This window comes from Parus major, chromosome 4A (assembly GCF_001522545.3).
Source record: "Parus major isolate Abel chromosome 4A, Parus_major1.1, whole genome shotgun sequence".
NCBI classification, from domain to species: Eukaryota; Metazoa; Chordata; class Aves; order Passeriformes; family Paridae; genus Parus; species Parus major.
Genome location: NC_031772.1, coordinates 4,247,141 through 4,263,199, shown reverse-complemented (window position 1 = coordinate 4,263,199; position 16,059 = coordinate 4,247,141). Strand labels below are relative to the sequence as shown.

General features: G+C 45.1%; 2 protein-coding genes across 10 annotated transcripts in view; one reads left to right on the top strand and one right to left on the bottom strand.

Moving 5' to 3' along the window:
• ZNF711 (zinc finger protein 711) overlaps positions 1-11,716 on the top strand; it is a 24,137-nt gene extending 12,421 nt beyond the window's left edge. For 3 of the 8 annotated variants that reach the window (XM_015626534.2, XM_015626535.2, XM_015626536.2), the window contains exons 8-12: positions 288-3,937; positions 4,280-4,357; positions 5,330-5,403; positions 6,726-6,813; positions 9,151-11,716. In XM_015626534.2, the coding sequence (XP_015482020.1) occupies positions 288-1,465 (1,178 nt within the window). In that variant the 3' untranslated portion in view covers positions 1,466-3,937; positions 4,280-4,357; positions 5,330-5,403; positions 6,726-6,813; positions 9,151-11,716. The remainder of the gene's footprint in view (positions 1-287; positions 3,938-4,279; positions 4,358-5,329; positions 5,404-6,725; positions 6,814-9,150) is intronic. The other 5 variants (XM_033514035.1, XM_033514033.1, XM_033514034.1 and 2 more) reach the window with 5 other exon arrangements.
• The window catches only part of POF1B (POF1B actin binding protein), a 17,648-nt gene continuing 7,564 nt past the window's right edge, over positions 5,976-16,059 (bottom strand). The window contains exons 4-15 of one of the 2 annotated variants that reach the window (XM_015626538.3): positions 15,840-16,022; positions 14,768-14,898; positions 13,779-13,806; positions 12,893-12,967; positions 10,653-10,745; positions 9,826-9,939; positions 9,519-9,671; positions 9,293-9,403; positions 8,549-8,677; positions 8,192-8,265; positions 7,991-8,105; positions 5,976-6,953 (exon numbers count right to left, since the gene is read on the bottom strand). In XM_015626538.3, the coding sequence (XP_015482024.1) occupies positions 6,948-6,953; positions 7,991-8,105; positions 8,192-8,265; positions 8,549-8,677; positions 9,293-9,403; positions 9,519-9,671; positions 9,826-9,939; positions 10,653-10,745; positions 12,893-12,967; positions 13,779-13,806; positions 14,768-14,898; positions 15,840-16,022 (1,212 nt within the window). In that variant the 3' untranslated portion in view covers positions 5,976-6,947. Of the gene's footprint in view, positions 6,954-7,225; positions 8,106-8,191; positions 8,266-8,548; positions 8,678-9,292; positions 9,404-9,518; positions 9,672-9,825; positions 9,940-10,652; positions 10,746-12,892; positions 12,968-13,778; positions 13,807-14,767; positions 14,899-15,839; positions 16,023-16,059 lie in introns of those variants that run through there. The other variant, XM_015626537.3, reaches the window with a different exon arrangement.

Genomic DNA, 16,059 nt, shown 5'->3' with positions numbered 1-16,059 from the left:
TCAGTACACTCAGGGCTGATGCAATTCATTGGAATGCTGCAAGCTATTAAAAAGTACCCACGGCTATATTCAGTGCACATGTGATATTCCTGATCTGTTTGAGCAGTTTCTAAATCAGAACTATATAAACTATAGGTGCTGTGGATTGGTTGTTTTTAAACTACTGAGCCACTCTCTCTCTGCTGCAAGTGTAAGTGCATGAATCTGAACAGCACTTGGCTGATTGAAAACTTCTTAATCAGTAAATGTGTTTCCTTCATAACTTGTTTTTGTTTGTTCAAAAACAGCTGTTATAATAGGTCCTGATGGACAGCCCTTAACAGTTTACCCTTGTCATATTTGTGGGAAAAAATTTAAATCCAGAGGATTCTTGAAAAGGCATATGAAGAACCATCCCGATCATATGATCAAGAAGAAATACCAGTGTACAGACTGTGACTTTACAACTAACAAAAAAGTAAGTTTCCACAATCATCTGGAAAGCCATAAACTTATAAATAAAGTTGATAAAACGCACGAGTTTACAGAGTACACGAGAAGATACAGAGAGGCGAGTCCGTTGAGTTCCAACAAACTCATCCTGAGGGACAAGGAGCCCAAGCTCCACAAGTGCAAATATTGTGACTATGAGACTGCAGAGCAGGGGCTGCTCAACAGGCACCTGCTGGCAGTCCATAGCAAGAACTTCCCTCATGTGTGCGTGGAGTGCGGGAAGGGCTTCCGCCACCCCTCGGAGCTGAAAAAGCACATGAGGACCCACACGGGGGAAAAGCCATACCAGTGTCAGCACTGCGTGTTCAGGTGTGCTGACCAGTCCAACCTGAAAACTCACATCAAAACCAAACACGGCACCGACCTGCCCTTTAAATGTGAGCACTGTCCCCAGGCCTTCGCCGACGAGAAGGAGCTGCAGCAGCACACCGAGCTCTTCCAAGGGCATAAGACTCACCAGTGTCCCCACTGTGACCACAAGAGCACCAACTCCAGTGACCTGAAGCGACACATCATTTCAGTGCACACCAAGGATTTTCCCCACAAGTGTGAGGTGTGTGAGAAAGGCTTCCACCGGCCCTCGGAGCTCAAAAAGCATAGCGAGACCCACAAAGGGAAAAAGATCCACCAGTGTAGGCACTGTGACTTCAAAACCTCGGATCCCTTTGTGCTCAGTGGGCACATCCTCTCCGTTCACACCAAGGACCTGCCTTTTAAATGCAAAAGGTGTAAAAGGGGCTTCAGGCAGCAGAACGAACTGAAGAAGCACATGAAGACCCACAGTGGCAGGAAGGTGTACCAGTGCCAGTACTGTGAGTACAGCACCACGGACGCGTCGGGCTTTAAGCGCCACGTCATCTCCATCCACACCAAAGACTACCCCCACAGGTGTGAGTACTGCAAAAAGGGCTTCCGCAGGCCCTCCGAGAAAAATCAGCACATAATGAGGCACCACAAAGAGGCCATAATGTGATAGGTGAGCTCCAGAGGAAGCGATGTAGAAACTGTGATATGCTAATTGGGGAAAAAAATAAATCTCACGAACTGTTTCTCCTGGTTTCAAAGCTTGATATTAAACCATAACTTTACATTCTTTGTATTAAAAGTCTTAAAAAGTATTAGGGTTGGCAGGGGATCTCATAGCCCTATGATTGTTGCTGATCAGAACCTAAAGAGCACTAGAGAATGCAGAGGATGGATGAATGTTTTAAATTTGCAGAAAGATGGATGAATGTCTCCAAGTGAACAGTATTTGCCATTGCTGAGTCTAGAGGACAGGGCAGAGCTGATTGTGTGACCCATTCTGTCAGTCCCAACGTGTCTCCAGTATGGAAACAGATCCCTGGTGGGGTGAGCTACAGAGGGTTTGCAAAGGAGCCCCCTCTTCACTTCTTGTGCAGTTTGGAACGGGGAGTTTTAGTCAGACACTTCATCACAACGTTTTCAATTGTGCCTAGAATTTGAATTCCAGAGCTGGCAAAATTTGGGGGGGTGGTGAGGGGGGTGTCCCTTGTTTGGTTTGGGGTGTTTTTTTTCAAACATTTCATAGGGAAACTTTTTGGTTTCCTTTATTAGTTTAGGTCCAAGAAGCATTTTTTTACTGGTTTTCAAAGCTGCTAACCTATTTTATTGCAGGATATGATGTTTAAAATAGAGCATTATGTTATGGTCTCAGAGGTGGTGTTCTGGTGCTAGGGTTAAAGATGTATATGTGTATAATTTCCCTTTTTTTATCTGAAACTACAGTTGAATGTTGTTCAGTATGGCACATATAACAAAATTAACTTTGAATTAGACTTTTTTTTTTTTTAAGGATGAAAATGGATGCAGCTCATAGTGTTGTGACTCAACACTAATTTTTTTCATTGCTACTTTAAAGTCTTCTCTAAAAAGAATATTAAAAGCAGTTGAAAACTGTAGGGGTTTTTTAATTAAAATTCAAAGTACTTAGAGGTTCTTTAGGGCAGTGTTCTTAACAGGTATGGCAGTTACTGTCCTACCTCCTAATAGGAAATTTTCCATATAGACATAAAAATGCACCTTTTAATCGATTCTTTTAAAAAAAGATCTATACCATGCTATAAACATGCATTTTCAATCTGTAAGAAAGTATATATGCAGTATTTAACCAGAAAAATCTGCTGCCACTAGAGTTTGGAGGTGGATCTTGAGTTTACAGTGTATACATTTAAAATATGCATCCCTTTAAAAATGCTTTGTGTTAGCATGCTGCAAATCCAATGGCGCTTATATAATGAGCTGGTCTAGGGCTATTTAATGAAAAACCTGGTCATAAATGTTATGCATATAATGTGTATTTTTTACTTTTTTTAGTTGCTTCATGTTTGCACACAGCTGTTCACATGAGAAATTGTAACTTCATGCTATATTGTGGCTTTGTGTTCCAGATAATGTTCATATTTTGTTTTTGCACCAGATGAGAATCAGTTCCTTGAGAATAAATTTTTTTTATATTTCTAAACTTCAGAAAGTTAAAATTTGGGAAATCTCTTAGACAAATAAGTGTTTTATGTGGCTGTAAAAAATGATGTACACGCTGTAAAATAAGATTGTCACTGTTCTGTGGGATTATTATTTCTAAATGTGTTACTCATCGTAACGGGCATACAATAAAACGCATCTCTTGCACTCCAGATTTTTTGGAGTTTCCTTTTCATTTATGGTGTTTAGGAAAGTCCCATTCTCTGTAAATTTGCCTGATAATTTTAATTGCATTATTCACTAATTAATATGTAATCACTTTTCAAGTAAACAGGTTTCTGCAGGGCTATTTATCAGACTGTTGAGGAGAGAACATTGGGTTTGATTTAACCCTTTAGACTTACAGGTAATGTATTTGTGTTTTGTTTTGCTTATTTCTAAAATAATTATCAAATGTGATACTGACATTCCTTTGAATTTTTTTTTTACCTTTAAGAGAACAAAAAAACTTCTCACATATTTTGGGAAAAACCAGGTAGGTTTTTGTCTTTATCTGTGCAATAGATAGAGCTTGCAGAATGGAATTCTAAAAATGCTGCTATCCTAAATTCCCTCTCTTTTTAGAATACTTGAATTACAACATCAGTGGCAGATTAAAAAGCTGAAGAAGAACATGTGCTATTAAATGAACCCTTCATCGAGGATTTTCAACGGGCTTTGAGCCACTGAACTTGTAGATTTTGCACAAAGAGCAGAAATTAAGCAGACAGGAATGAATTCATCTGGGTTTTGTTGCTGCTTTTCCTTCCATGCCCAGCAATCAGGAAGGAAAAAATCTTAGTGATTTAAAGCTGTGGATTTCTGACAATGTCAGTGCTTTGTTCCTGAGTGTTATGTTGAATACACGGACCCAAGGAGTTTCTTCATTGCCTGAAGATGATCCCTGACTGCCCATGGCTGTGCTGGCTCCACTTTCCCCCCTACACATGGACCAAAGCATCAGGTAACTGATTGTTCTGTATCAAAGCAGGAAGTAGACTGCTGTTCTTGACATAGGATTTTACTAGGAAGTGGTGTTTTAAATCTTCTGAAATGCAAGGATAAAATCCCACCTGAATCCTCAGCAGTTTGAGGGACATTTCCCAAACCCTTCTCAGTGCCTTTTCCCAGTACATGTTTGAGAGCTGTGACAGGTCAGGGGTGCTTGAACAAGCAGAACCTCACAAAGGTGTGCAGGGCTTACTCTGAAATGTCAGATCTGTTTGGTGCAGCTTTTTATTGGACTGACAGGTGCAGTTAGAGGTGATTCACATCCTGATCATCAGCTGTGTTTTCCTCTCCTCAGGTTTCAACTGCCCACAATTAAAGGTAATAAACTGGAGAGTAAACACGGAAGAGCTGCAGCAGAACTCTGGAGGTAAAGGTGAGGTACTGGGTGTGGCTGCCAGAGAGTTCCCAGCCAGGGCTCTCCTTGGCTTTTATTTTACAGCTGAGGCAGAGAAACTTCAATACAGCAGAAAGGTCAGTCAAAGCAAAGAAGACAGTTTCCTCCTTTTCAGTGCAAAACAAGACTGCATTCTGGCAGATAAAGACAGGGCAGAATGTCTATTGTTGTAATTATATAAAGTAAATAGTGTCTGACTTTTTTCTAATTTGTTCCTGGAAATAATGTACAAGACTTGAGCTAAAGTAAAACATTTCTAACCAGGATTTACAGAGCTGAGTAAATGAGAAAATGAGTTTCTGTAAACTCCAGCAGAAACCACATTTGGTAAATCAGTTCCAGTGCCACAGCAACGAGGGGACAGCTGAGCCAACAGTACTTCATAGTAAAAAACTACTAAGTTTGCTTTTTAAATACATACAGTTTGAAAACAAAACCAGCCTATAAATAAGTGGTCATATTCTTTACCTACTAGTCTAATTCAGCTTTTTTGACAAGCATTCATTGCTTTGTTTTCTGTTTGTACAAAGTGTAGCTGCAGCTTCAGCTCTGCAGCATTTACTGGGTCTGGTGATCTTCAGACTCTTTGAGGAGCTGTCCTTGCTACCCCCAGGAGAGCTGGCTGGCCTGAGCAGCAACCTGGGCTTTTTCTAAGCAGGTTGCAGTTTCCCTGGCTGCCCCAGGATGGTGTTTCCACTGGGATGGATCAGCTGGATTTGAAAAGAGCATTTCCCTGATGGTGGCCTTACCAAGCAATTGTCTCACCACACCCAGCAGCTCCTGGTCTGAGCCCCCTCCATCCTTAAGGGAGTTCCCCACATGTCCTGTGCTGTGCCAGAGAATGGAGGAAATACAACTTGGTGTCACTGAGTGGCTGGTTGGGAAATCCATGGCTGAGATGAGCCATCAGGAACTGTGGCAATTAATAATTCCAATTTCTGCTCTTTGTAGCTTTGTCCGAGCTGTGGGAAACACCTGGCCCTGGTGGGAGCACAAGGAGCACCTGCACCCAGACACCTGCACAGGTAACTCTGATGACATTAAACAAACATGGTGCTCTTCCTCTGTTAGTCCTTTTTTTGGTTATTACCAAAAGTGAAAAGTCATTTGATGCCAGTGTAACTAAAATTATTTATTTCACTGACACTGTCCCATGACAGGAGCACATTAGTTCTGAGTGCAGATTTACCATTTATTCACTGCTCTGCAGAAAGAGGGGTTACTTTAGAATCTGTTTTAGAATAATTACTGAATGCACTCCTTGTTCAGATGAGGGTATTTAACTAAAGCCTATTCCTGTAAAGCCAGGCTGAAGGGAGGACCAGGCTTGTGAAACTGCAGCCCTATCTCAGCCTGGACACACTCACAGAGCAGCAGCAGGAGCAGGTTTTACTCGTGGCTCTTTGCCCAGTCCTGAAGAGCACAAGGCCAGCTGGACATCCAGCAGTACCTGGGGAAATTCTGGCAGCAGCAGCCAGAAAAGGGAGCCAGCCCTAATCCTTCACTTGTAAAGATTCATGGAGAGGAACAAGACACCACCTTACCCCCCCCCCCCCCCAGCTGTACACAAGGTGTTTCCAGGACAGACAGACAATGATCCAGAGAATTAGACTTGGGTTTATTTCATGGTTACAGGTAGCCTCCAGCATTCTTTCCCCATTAAACATTACCTAGGGTCTATATTATCTGGGAACAGAAATAGATGGCTGCAGCAGGAAAGCAAAGCAAGAACCCCACCATAAAAGAGCACCTTTGGATTGCAGCGTTGCAAACTTTCCCTGTGAGTCTCTGTGCTGTGTTGCTCAGACAACTACTGAATCATGAACACCAAATCAGTTTGAAAGAATTTCTGTGGTCCTGCAAGGAGCAGAAATTGTAAATGGCAGGTTGGTCTGATAAGGAAATTTAGTCCATGAGTTATTTTCACATAAAGGTCTTCTATATAAAAATATACCAAGTCCTTGAAAATTTGAAGCACAGTAAATAAATACTTACAGCTGGTTTGAGGTGAAAATACATCACCTTTGAGGTCAGAAACATTCTCTAAAATGAGCCTTGGCCCAGCCCTTCACTGAACTGGGTCCTGCTGGCATTTAGCAGGTCAGAAGCTGGGTTTGGTGTAAGTTTTGTCCTTTGTGTCCGAGCTTCCCAGACAGAGGCAGGTGTAAGGTAAGGAGCAGTTCCCAGTGAGGTATTTCTGATGTTCCCATGCAGCCTGTGACTCAAAGCAGCTGTGGGAGGGGTGGGACTGACATCGGGGTCATTCCCACTCTCAGCATGAGGAGACAGAACATGGCTACAAAGACCAAGAGGAGAAGGTCTCAGATGTCTTCCTTTTGTCTCCTAGATTGCCTCAGGACTGGCTGAAGAACAGGAGCTAGTCAAGAACAGCTGAAGTCCACAGAAGGATAGCATCCCACTCTTCCGAGGGAAAAGTGAGTCCTTAATGTTTTCCCAGTCTTCCTCACTATCAGACTGAACCTTTTTTTGGATGCAGAAGAGCAGAAAGTAAAGCAGTTTTATTGGTTGTGAACTCCTTGGAGCAGCTCTGAGGGCTCAGAGGTTTCTCTCATTCCTAAAAGAAACAAGCAGCTTGTTAGAAGAAATGCACAAACCTATTCCTGTGAAACAGAACTACCTCCCATAAAACATCTCATTTAATTACCCACTTGTTTTCTCTTGTAGAGTGTCCAAGGGGACCAGTGAGCTTTCCTCTATACCAAACACTTTAATTTTTCATTTCTCTATTGATGTTTCATTGCTTGACATTTCACTAGGTTGCAATGCACCTAGGTGAGGTTTAGGGATCAGCAATAAAACTCTGCTCTTTGCCAGTTACCTGAGCCTTTTGCTTTCTTAATCCTGCTGCAGGCAAGGTGCCCTTGAGGAACGTGCCAGATGTGTTACCTGCATCTGACACAGAACTGTCCCCTGGCTGTGCCCCTCCCCCCCCCCCTCGGTGCTTGTGCCCAGGTGCTGCTGTGACTTTGTGCCTGCAGCCACCACCACACCCCTGCTTGGCCACACTTCTCCAGCCTTTACCTTGTAGCCAGACTCAGCACCACCAGCCCTGCCTGGAACAGAAATAGCTTCTGCAGCCTTGTCCTTTATTTTTACTCTGAATCACTCCTTAAAGTGTCACCACTCTTCTGCATTCCTGGGTTCGTCACTGCCCTGGCTCAAGGTGAGTTTCAGGGATGTGGTGCTTTGTATGTTTAAATAATAGCTTGGAGTCATTAATGCTTTTAATGCACTGGAGCACAGCCCTCCCAAATCCCTCCTCACCTGAGAGCACAGCAGGACACAGTCCCTGCCTACCTGCCCAGTACAGCAACACCCCGGGGCTGGTGTTAGAGCAATGCTGCTGCTTTTGTTCTGGGTAATTACGTGCCAGAGAAAACAACAAAAGGTTTTATTTCTACCACACCCACCAATTACTGCCTGCTGGTAAGAGCCAGGACAGTTCCCTGGCTGCAGTCAGTCACTTTGCTTTTTGCAGTTAAATTACCACGAGGGCATCTCTGAGCTCTCAGTTTGGGTAGTACTTGCTTTGAAGTTAAATTGAACACTCAGGGAGTGCAGAGGGAACAGTCCATGTCCAGGTAAACTTACGTGTTTCCAGATCTCTCCAGTCCTTTCAATTACAATCGTCTGTGATTTATTGACAGGTGATGTGACCTTGTAGTCATCAGACAGGAGCCCCAGAATAGGATACTGATTCCTGTACCTGCAGAGAGTTGAACAGGTTGCTTTACAGAGCCTAAACAAAGGATAAGCCCAAAGGATGTGTTTCTAAGGTGAATAACACGTTACTTTTTAGTGATGATGGCTGTCACCCCAGGGGACTGACTGCCAGATAACTTCTCATGCTTCAGCCTGAAGAGCTCCTGAGAAAACCAAAAGCAAACACTGGTGTGAAATAATGTTTTCTGAAGTATCAGTTCAAAAGAGTCACAACAAAATATTTGCAGAATTTTCTCTCAAAAAACAGTCTGAGAGTCTGCCCTTCCAGAAGGCTGGCAGAGGAACAGCATTCAGTTAAAACAAATCCTAACCCCCATTCCTGAGTCAGGAGAGGACAATGAAGCTCCTGGTAAGGTTCCACCTACACAGTACATGGAGGCTGAAACACAAAAACCCTTAGAAGAGAAATAATTTGTATTATTTTACCTCTTGCTGTTGTTTAATAAAAGCCTCTTTGTCCTCCAGCAGCGATGTCAGTTCATGCAGCCTCATTTGCAAGTCACTGTTGCTCCCCTCTCTCCTGGTTATGTCCTGCTGGAACTGGCACAGCTGGGACTGCAGAACAAGGCAGGAGCTCTCAGGTGTGGAGGGCTCTGGGCAGGGCCCCTCAGCACCGACCCAGGGCTCTGGGGGTGGCATTTCATTAACACCATCAACAGTGAGAACCAGGGATTTTCAGGTCAGGAAGTTGAGCCACAACAAATTCAGAAAGTGCTAATTGGATTGAATTCTACCCAGTATTAATTTAATGATTTTACAGTTCGCAAGCTAAACCAACACTGAACCAGTTGAATTGGCTTCCAGGGTTAGACACTTTTACCACTGGTTTCCATGAGAGGCATCTCCTACATACAGCTGTGACTGGGATTGATTTTTGTTTCCTATTGAGCATCTGTTGACTAATTCCTTATGTTATTAAGGCATACAAAGTATCCTTTAGACAGCCTGCTAATCAGATTGATCCCTATTTTCTTCATGTAAAGAATGGTTGGGGTTTTTTTACATCAGTTTTATGTTCTACTATAAAGGTTTCAAACTACCACCAGTGTCTTTGAGTAAAGTGACTGCACAATCAGAAGACACCCAAGAAGTGCCTGTGGTGGATGTGTGCTGCTGTAACTGCAGGAGCAGCTGTCCCTGCACACAGCCAGTGGCAGCAGAGCCCCTTACCCTGAGGCTGCGGATCTCCCTGTCCTTGTCCTCCCTCAGGTTGTTGATCATCTCCACGTAGCGGCTGGAGAGCTCGTCCGTCGTGGTCTGCAGGGTTGGGCTGGAGCAGCTCTGCAGCAAAGAACCCATTTGTAGTTTACAATGAGAGTGTAAATCATTAGTTTTCCTACACTGATCCCTCTGAGTCTGGGACTCAGCTACTGCAGCCAGCCAGGTGAGCTCTCACCTGCAGCTTGAGGCTCTGGATCTCCTGCTCCAGGGCCCTCTTGCTGTACTCCAGCTCCTTCAGCTGGCAGTCCTTGTCACCCTCGCTGAGCCGCAGGGACAGGAGCTGTTCCTCCAGGGAGCGGCATCTGGCAGTGCTGTCCCTGAGCCCTTGCTGGAAAGCACAGGGGGAATGAGCACATGGAATTTCTCAGGGGAGGAACAGCATCACACACGCAGCAGGGAGCAGTTCTCAGAATACCCAAAAGTCAGCAAACTGCCCCCATTTTGGCTGCCTGGAATGACACTGAAAATGTTTCTTGATTCACCTGCTGCTGACGATTGTTCTCCCTCAGAGAAGCCAGCATTGTTTCATATTCTTTGACTTGAGAATCCTTAAAAGCCAAATCCTTCTTCAGCAAGACATTGTCAGTTTCCAGCTTCTGCAGGACAAAAGTCAAAAATTGTCAGTCAAAAGCTGCAATTTTTCAGCAAACTCTTCCCATAAAGTACAACACAGTCATTAATAAAGGGATGTTTTAGAACTGAGAGAATGCTCAACTTTCATGAAAGTTTGGGGTTTAGGTACACAGCACACACTCTAGGGCCTGTGGCTTTGTGCTGGGTGGTGAACACTGGAATCCTGGACACTGCTTCCAGTCTGTTCAAATAGAAGCCAACAAAAACAAACAACCAAATAAAAACTACCCCAAAACTAAGCCCATTGCACAGATTCCTTGTTCTGTTCTCAAGTTCCAACTCCTCCCTCAACTTTGCATGTTCCAGGACAATGCTGTGACATTCCCAGCGCTGCTGAGCACTTGGGCTGGTGTGGGAAACATTGCTGCTTCCCCAACAGGAATGGTCTGCTGCCTGCAGACCCACAGGGCTGGGACGGCTGAAGGCCAGAGAACCTCTGGAGCTGCCAAAGCCACCGTGTCCATCCAGCCCTGAGAACCTCTGGAGCTGCCAAAGCCACCGTGTCCATCCAGCCCTGAGAACCTCTGGAGCTGCCAAAGCCACCGTGTCCATCCAGCCCCCCTGAGGCACTGACAGAGCAGCCACTGCCACCAGCACAGCTCCAGCCTGGAATGGTAGCCCTGAGTCCAGCTGCCAGGAGCTGGATGAGCCATGGGCAGTGAAGAACAGGACTCACCCCCAGGTCATCCTGTAAATGGCAGAGCTCCTCACGCAGATTCTTGAACGTGGAAAGCACAAGTCTCAGGGATTTGTCTGATGTCGCTCTCATCTGGGAGGGGAGAAATGAAAAGGATAATTGGGATTAATTAGGCAGCTTTGTTTACAATATTCCTGACAAGAGGTAGAACAGAAACTGCTTTACAGCTGACAGTAACTTCTAAAACCATTGCACATCCTTTGAAGTGCCCACAGTTTCTACAGGAAACATTTTCATTGCACTTTGTTCTGCAAATGCCAGTGTTCAATTTCTGCCTTGTAATTCAGGACAATGTTGTTAAAAGTGAAAGGAACAACAGGGTAAGGAACTGCCTTTGTACACCAATAAAGGGAAAAATAAATGTGTTAATATTGTACAATTATTATTTGAGCTTTCAATGTTTTGTGCTTACACTGATTTTTGAAAATTACTGCCCTGCTTGAAAAGGCACAGAGGAATGAGCCATGTTTGAGATCTGGCAAAGCTTTGGCTCATGAGTGAAGGAATTTAATTAACATTTTAAAAAATTTAAATTGAAAAAGCTCATACAGCCAACTCCTCCCTTTAAAAGGAAAAAGATCCTAAAGATGAAAGGAGTCAACTGGATGAAAGAAAACAAGAAGTGACCACAGCCCAACACACTTCTCCTTTGGAATGCTAATTTTAATGCCTCTAATAGCTGTGTATTGATTCAGGTGAAAACATAAATTTTTGTATTTAATGATATATTAATAATATCTAAAAGAAGAAAAACAGGCTTTGAAAGGACACACAAAATAACTCCTCAAGTTTTGACTCTCGTGGAAGGACTGAATATTCTGTGCAAAAACTGTAGTATTTTCTTTTCTGGACAAAAGTGAAACCCTCCTGTGTGTTCCCTTAACATGGAAGAATGACCTCTCATGTTCTCTAGCCATATGGGGATTGGCCCTTGCCCAATTGTTTATCCCCACTGGTGCCAGGTGTGACTGAGACTTCATTCCTAGTGTAACTCACCTTTTTGTTTGTTTTGTAATTAAAGCACGAATTTCACTTTTGCCTTATGGTTTTGTTGGTTTTATTGTGTAATACACTATAGAGTAGTTTGAAAGAAGGAATTGAGTCAAATGGTGACATTTAGACTATAAAAATGTAAGTAAAACCCCACTCAGCAACTGCTTAGAGCTAGAGGCTGCTAAATCCCAGAGGTGAGTGCTTCTCCACTGGAATTCCCTGTGTCCTTCGAGAAACCTCTGGGTATTCCCAGCTCAGGATCCTGGGCTGTGCCAACTCTGTCCTGGTGGCCAAGGGCTCTGAGAGCACTCTGGGTGGATCCTGACAACACCTGGTTCCCCAAAAGCCATTCTGGCTGCATTTTATAATCACAGCTGTGAGGATGTAAAACCAGCTGGACACAGAAACAGGAAATGCCTGTTCCAGCTTTTCCACCTGGAGCTGAAGCAGCCTCCCAGGACACTGTGCCAGCGGGAGGCCATGGAATATTTGGGGGTTGATGTCCATCTTCCTTGTAAGAGAAGCACAGAATAATTAATAATAAGATGGAAGGGATGGGGGAGGTTGGAGCAGGGCAGCTGGAAACTCAGACCAGGCTGCTCCTTCTCAACTTCATTTCAATGGATGTTTTTTTAACCAGGAAGTGATTCCAAGGTGCAGAGCCCAGATCAGGACCCTCCTGCTGAGGCTGCCCTGGATGCTCTGACACACCTGCCTGGCACAGGCAGCTCTGAGTGCTGAGCTGTGCTTTTGGCATTGGGCCACAAAAGGAACCATTCCTGATGTGGTTCAGGTGTGAAGGGTTTTGGCTTCCTGGGCTGGTTCTTCAGCTCCCTCCCTGCTCCATACCCAGCCAGGGGCTTGGGCTGGGACCAGGTGGGATTCAGGCTCTGCTTCTGGGTTTTTAGCTCCTCCTATTTGTGTTTGGCTTTTAAAGTAAAGCCTTAATACACAACACAAAGATGAAAGGTCTCTGTTCTCCTGCCAGTGGTCAAAAGCCACAACAGTTTCCAGTGAAACTGCAGGAAAGCCCCAGTAAAGCTCCATTTAAAATACACAAGTGGACTGTGGGTCCCTGTGACACTTTACAGCACCATTCCACCCCCTTCACTCTAGAAACACCAGCATGAGGGAATACAAGGTGAAGGCTGTTATGTACCAAGTCCCTCCTGTGTGTGAGCAGCTCCTACTGCTCCCAGTTCCTACAGGCTGCCAAGCTCCCATACCTGCAGGAGATAACGAATCTGCTGCTTTGTTGCCTCAGACAGTCCTTTGGGAATTAATTCTTCAATATCTTCAGTCTAAGCAAAGAAAGGAGGAAAGGGGAGACATCTTGATTAAGAATTTTGCCTGGTAGATAGTAATGTGGTTTCTTCATTAATTACACAGCTCTGCTATGAAAAACATCCTTAATACCAGGCAAATAAGAACAAAAATAGATCAAAGGCTATCCAGAAAACTTCCAAAGTCTTTTATATGTGGGGCATGTACAAAATGAGATAAAGTGATACATGAAGCATATATTCAAATCCTTAAATTTAACATTTGAAAGCAGTATTCAAACCAATCCTCTCAGGGATTAACAGCTGATGCTACAATTCCCAGCAGTTTATGGTAGGGCAAAACCTGGTGTTTCTGAATGGGCTGCCAATAAACCCCAGATGACCACTGGGAGATGCTGCCAGTATTCAGTGGCATTTGCTTCCTGCAGGTGAAGCCAGGACAGGTATTTCTGCCCCATTCACACTGAATGCCTTCAAAGCTGCAGCACCTGCTGCTCAGCAGCAGCTTCACTGGCCAGGGAGTGAAAGAACTTTTGCAAAAAATACATTGTAAAAATACAGGTACCTGTGCAAGTCATTTTCCAGTGAAACCCTTATTGGAACAGCGGGAGAGACTTCCAAAATTTGACTCTCATACTGGAATAATGCAAATTCTTGACATTTCCTTTCAGTATTATCATATTTGCAAATACCTGCCTGGCAGTAGTTTTCAGGCTCTGAATGTTTTTACCAAGCAGATAGCAAAGACCAGCATCCTTCATTTCAACTGCTTTGGCTTAATTCACTTGAACCCCTCCCCAGCGGTGCCAGGGAACAGCCTGAGCCTTACCTGGCACGTGAATTCGATGTCGTGGTTCCTGTAAAACACAAAACCCAAGGATCTGTTAACTCAAAGCTGCTTGAGAACTTTCAGGATTCAGGCCCATATTCACCACTAAAAGATTATCTGGACAATAGAGAGCAATGAAGGGTCTTTATGAGGTGAAGAGTCATTACCTTCCCACTGTGGTGGAATTCCTGGGGAGACTGGAATCCTACAGCAGCAGGGCTAACACAGGCTGCCTATCCCCAGTCCTTTGGGCAGTTATCCCAATTATGGGCAGTTAACCCAATTACTCCCTTAATTGCCTGGGTAATGGTTTGCCCACAACTCTGCTGCAATGCCCTGCCCCAAGTGTTGACTTGGCACTGTTAGGGTTTCTGTGAAGGTTAAATTCCCTTTTTCCCCTGCTACAGGACCACTTTCCTTATTCAGTGACCTTGGAAAGCACCAGACAAGATGGGGAGTGAGGGGGAAGAATGAGGGTGATTGGGAGGGAAGGGGGGAAGGTTGTGCAGGGCACTGCCTGCTATGACTCTCATTTCTTCCCACAGGTGGTCTGCAGGGCTCTACAGAAAATGTGCTTAATGTTCATTTGGATGTAGACACTGAGCTTTATGCCTGGTGGTGGCTGTCCTTTAATTCATGACCCAACAGCACAACAGGACAGAGGGAATTTGGATATTTGGGTTGTTTCTCCAGGACACAGCAATACATTTCTGTCATGAAATATATGTCAGAATGTGCTGTAAGTTCTTGTTTGCTCAATGTACAAACACCTGTGGGAGACAATTCTGAAGCATCAAATTCAATAAATTTCCTTGGCTTACAGCATTTCTATATCCTCAATTACTTGCAAATCAGATGAATGTGTAAAACATCCAGTCAATTCTAGCTGTCAGGAACAGAGAACAACCAATTCACAAACAACACTGTCCCTGTCAGCTGTGTGGTGCTGGATGTCTGAGACCTAGGAATGACAGATCCAATGGCAATACCTTGTCCCAATCTTCTCCACGTGCTGCAGCAAGCAGCTGTACAGGTCAGTGCTCTTGCGGTGCAGCTCTGCCAGCAGCTCCCCAAAGAAGCGACAGTCCAGCTGCTCGGGGCTGTCCTGGGGGCAGCTCACCTGGCAGGAGACAGGCAGGACATCAGGACAAGATCCCTGCTTTGGGATGAAAGCTGAACATGAAAATGCTACAGGTAGGATGGATTTGGGTCTGGCTGCTCTTAGCAATTTGCAATTTATTTACACTTTTCTTGGTAGTGAGTCTTCCATGTCTGCTGATTTTCAATAAACTGTACAGAGAGGAATTCCTTCCTTTAGAACAACAAGAAACAGGCAAAGTCCTGCTTCCACAGCAGTGTCCTCAGCTCTATGGGAACATCAGCCCAAGTGAGTGTCCTGAGCTGGTTGATGGGAGTGTCAGGCTCTGGGAGGTTCTGCACAGGTCTGACACCAAGGTCCCCAGGGTGTTTGTCACCCAAACACCGACTGGGTGCACAGGAGGGACCTGCTGCACATCCTCCCCAGCTGCACTAACAGGCTACAGGTGCACCAGGAAGCTCCTTTTGTGCTTCCACTGAATCTGCGTCAACAACTTTTGCATCAGATTGAAATATATTTGAAGCCCTGGCTGATCAGCGTAGGAGGAAAGGAAGCCTGAGCTGATGCCTGCCAGGGTTACAAAGCAATGTGTGTTTCCTCCCCAAGCAGAGGCTGTGCCTCCCTCAGCCTTTGTGCACAGGCTGAATTGATGGGTGAAGAAAACAAAACCAAACAAGCCAGTGAGACTGAGTTAAACACCATGGGCTGATCTCAGTCAGTGCACACCTGAGCACAGGTCTGTGGCAAGGAGAAATACAATTCCTCAAACAGCCTTTCCCTCCCAACAGCACTCGAGGAAGCCTTGGACAGCCCCAGACAGACACACAGACCCTGCTTAACGACAAGGCTGCGGTGCTGAGAGCCCAACACAAACCTCTGCAGAGCCATAAAACCTCCCATTCCCAGAGTTCTGTCTCTGCCCAAGAACAAAACGCTCCATGAACACAGCGAGGAGCCCTCACCAGCTCAGGGGGCACCGTGCTCCTCCTGACGGGCTGGACCCGGCACTCGTCGCTCCCCGGGCCCGGGCACAGCTCGCAGGGAGAGCCCGTCTGTGTCTGCTGACACTGCTGGGTGACGGCGGGCGGAGGGCACGGCGGGCACGGCACGCACTGCTCCGGGGGGCACAGCTGGAACTGCCGCTCCTGCCACACAGAGCGACCTGTTAGTGCTGGACACTGC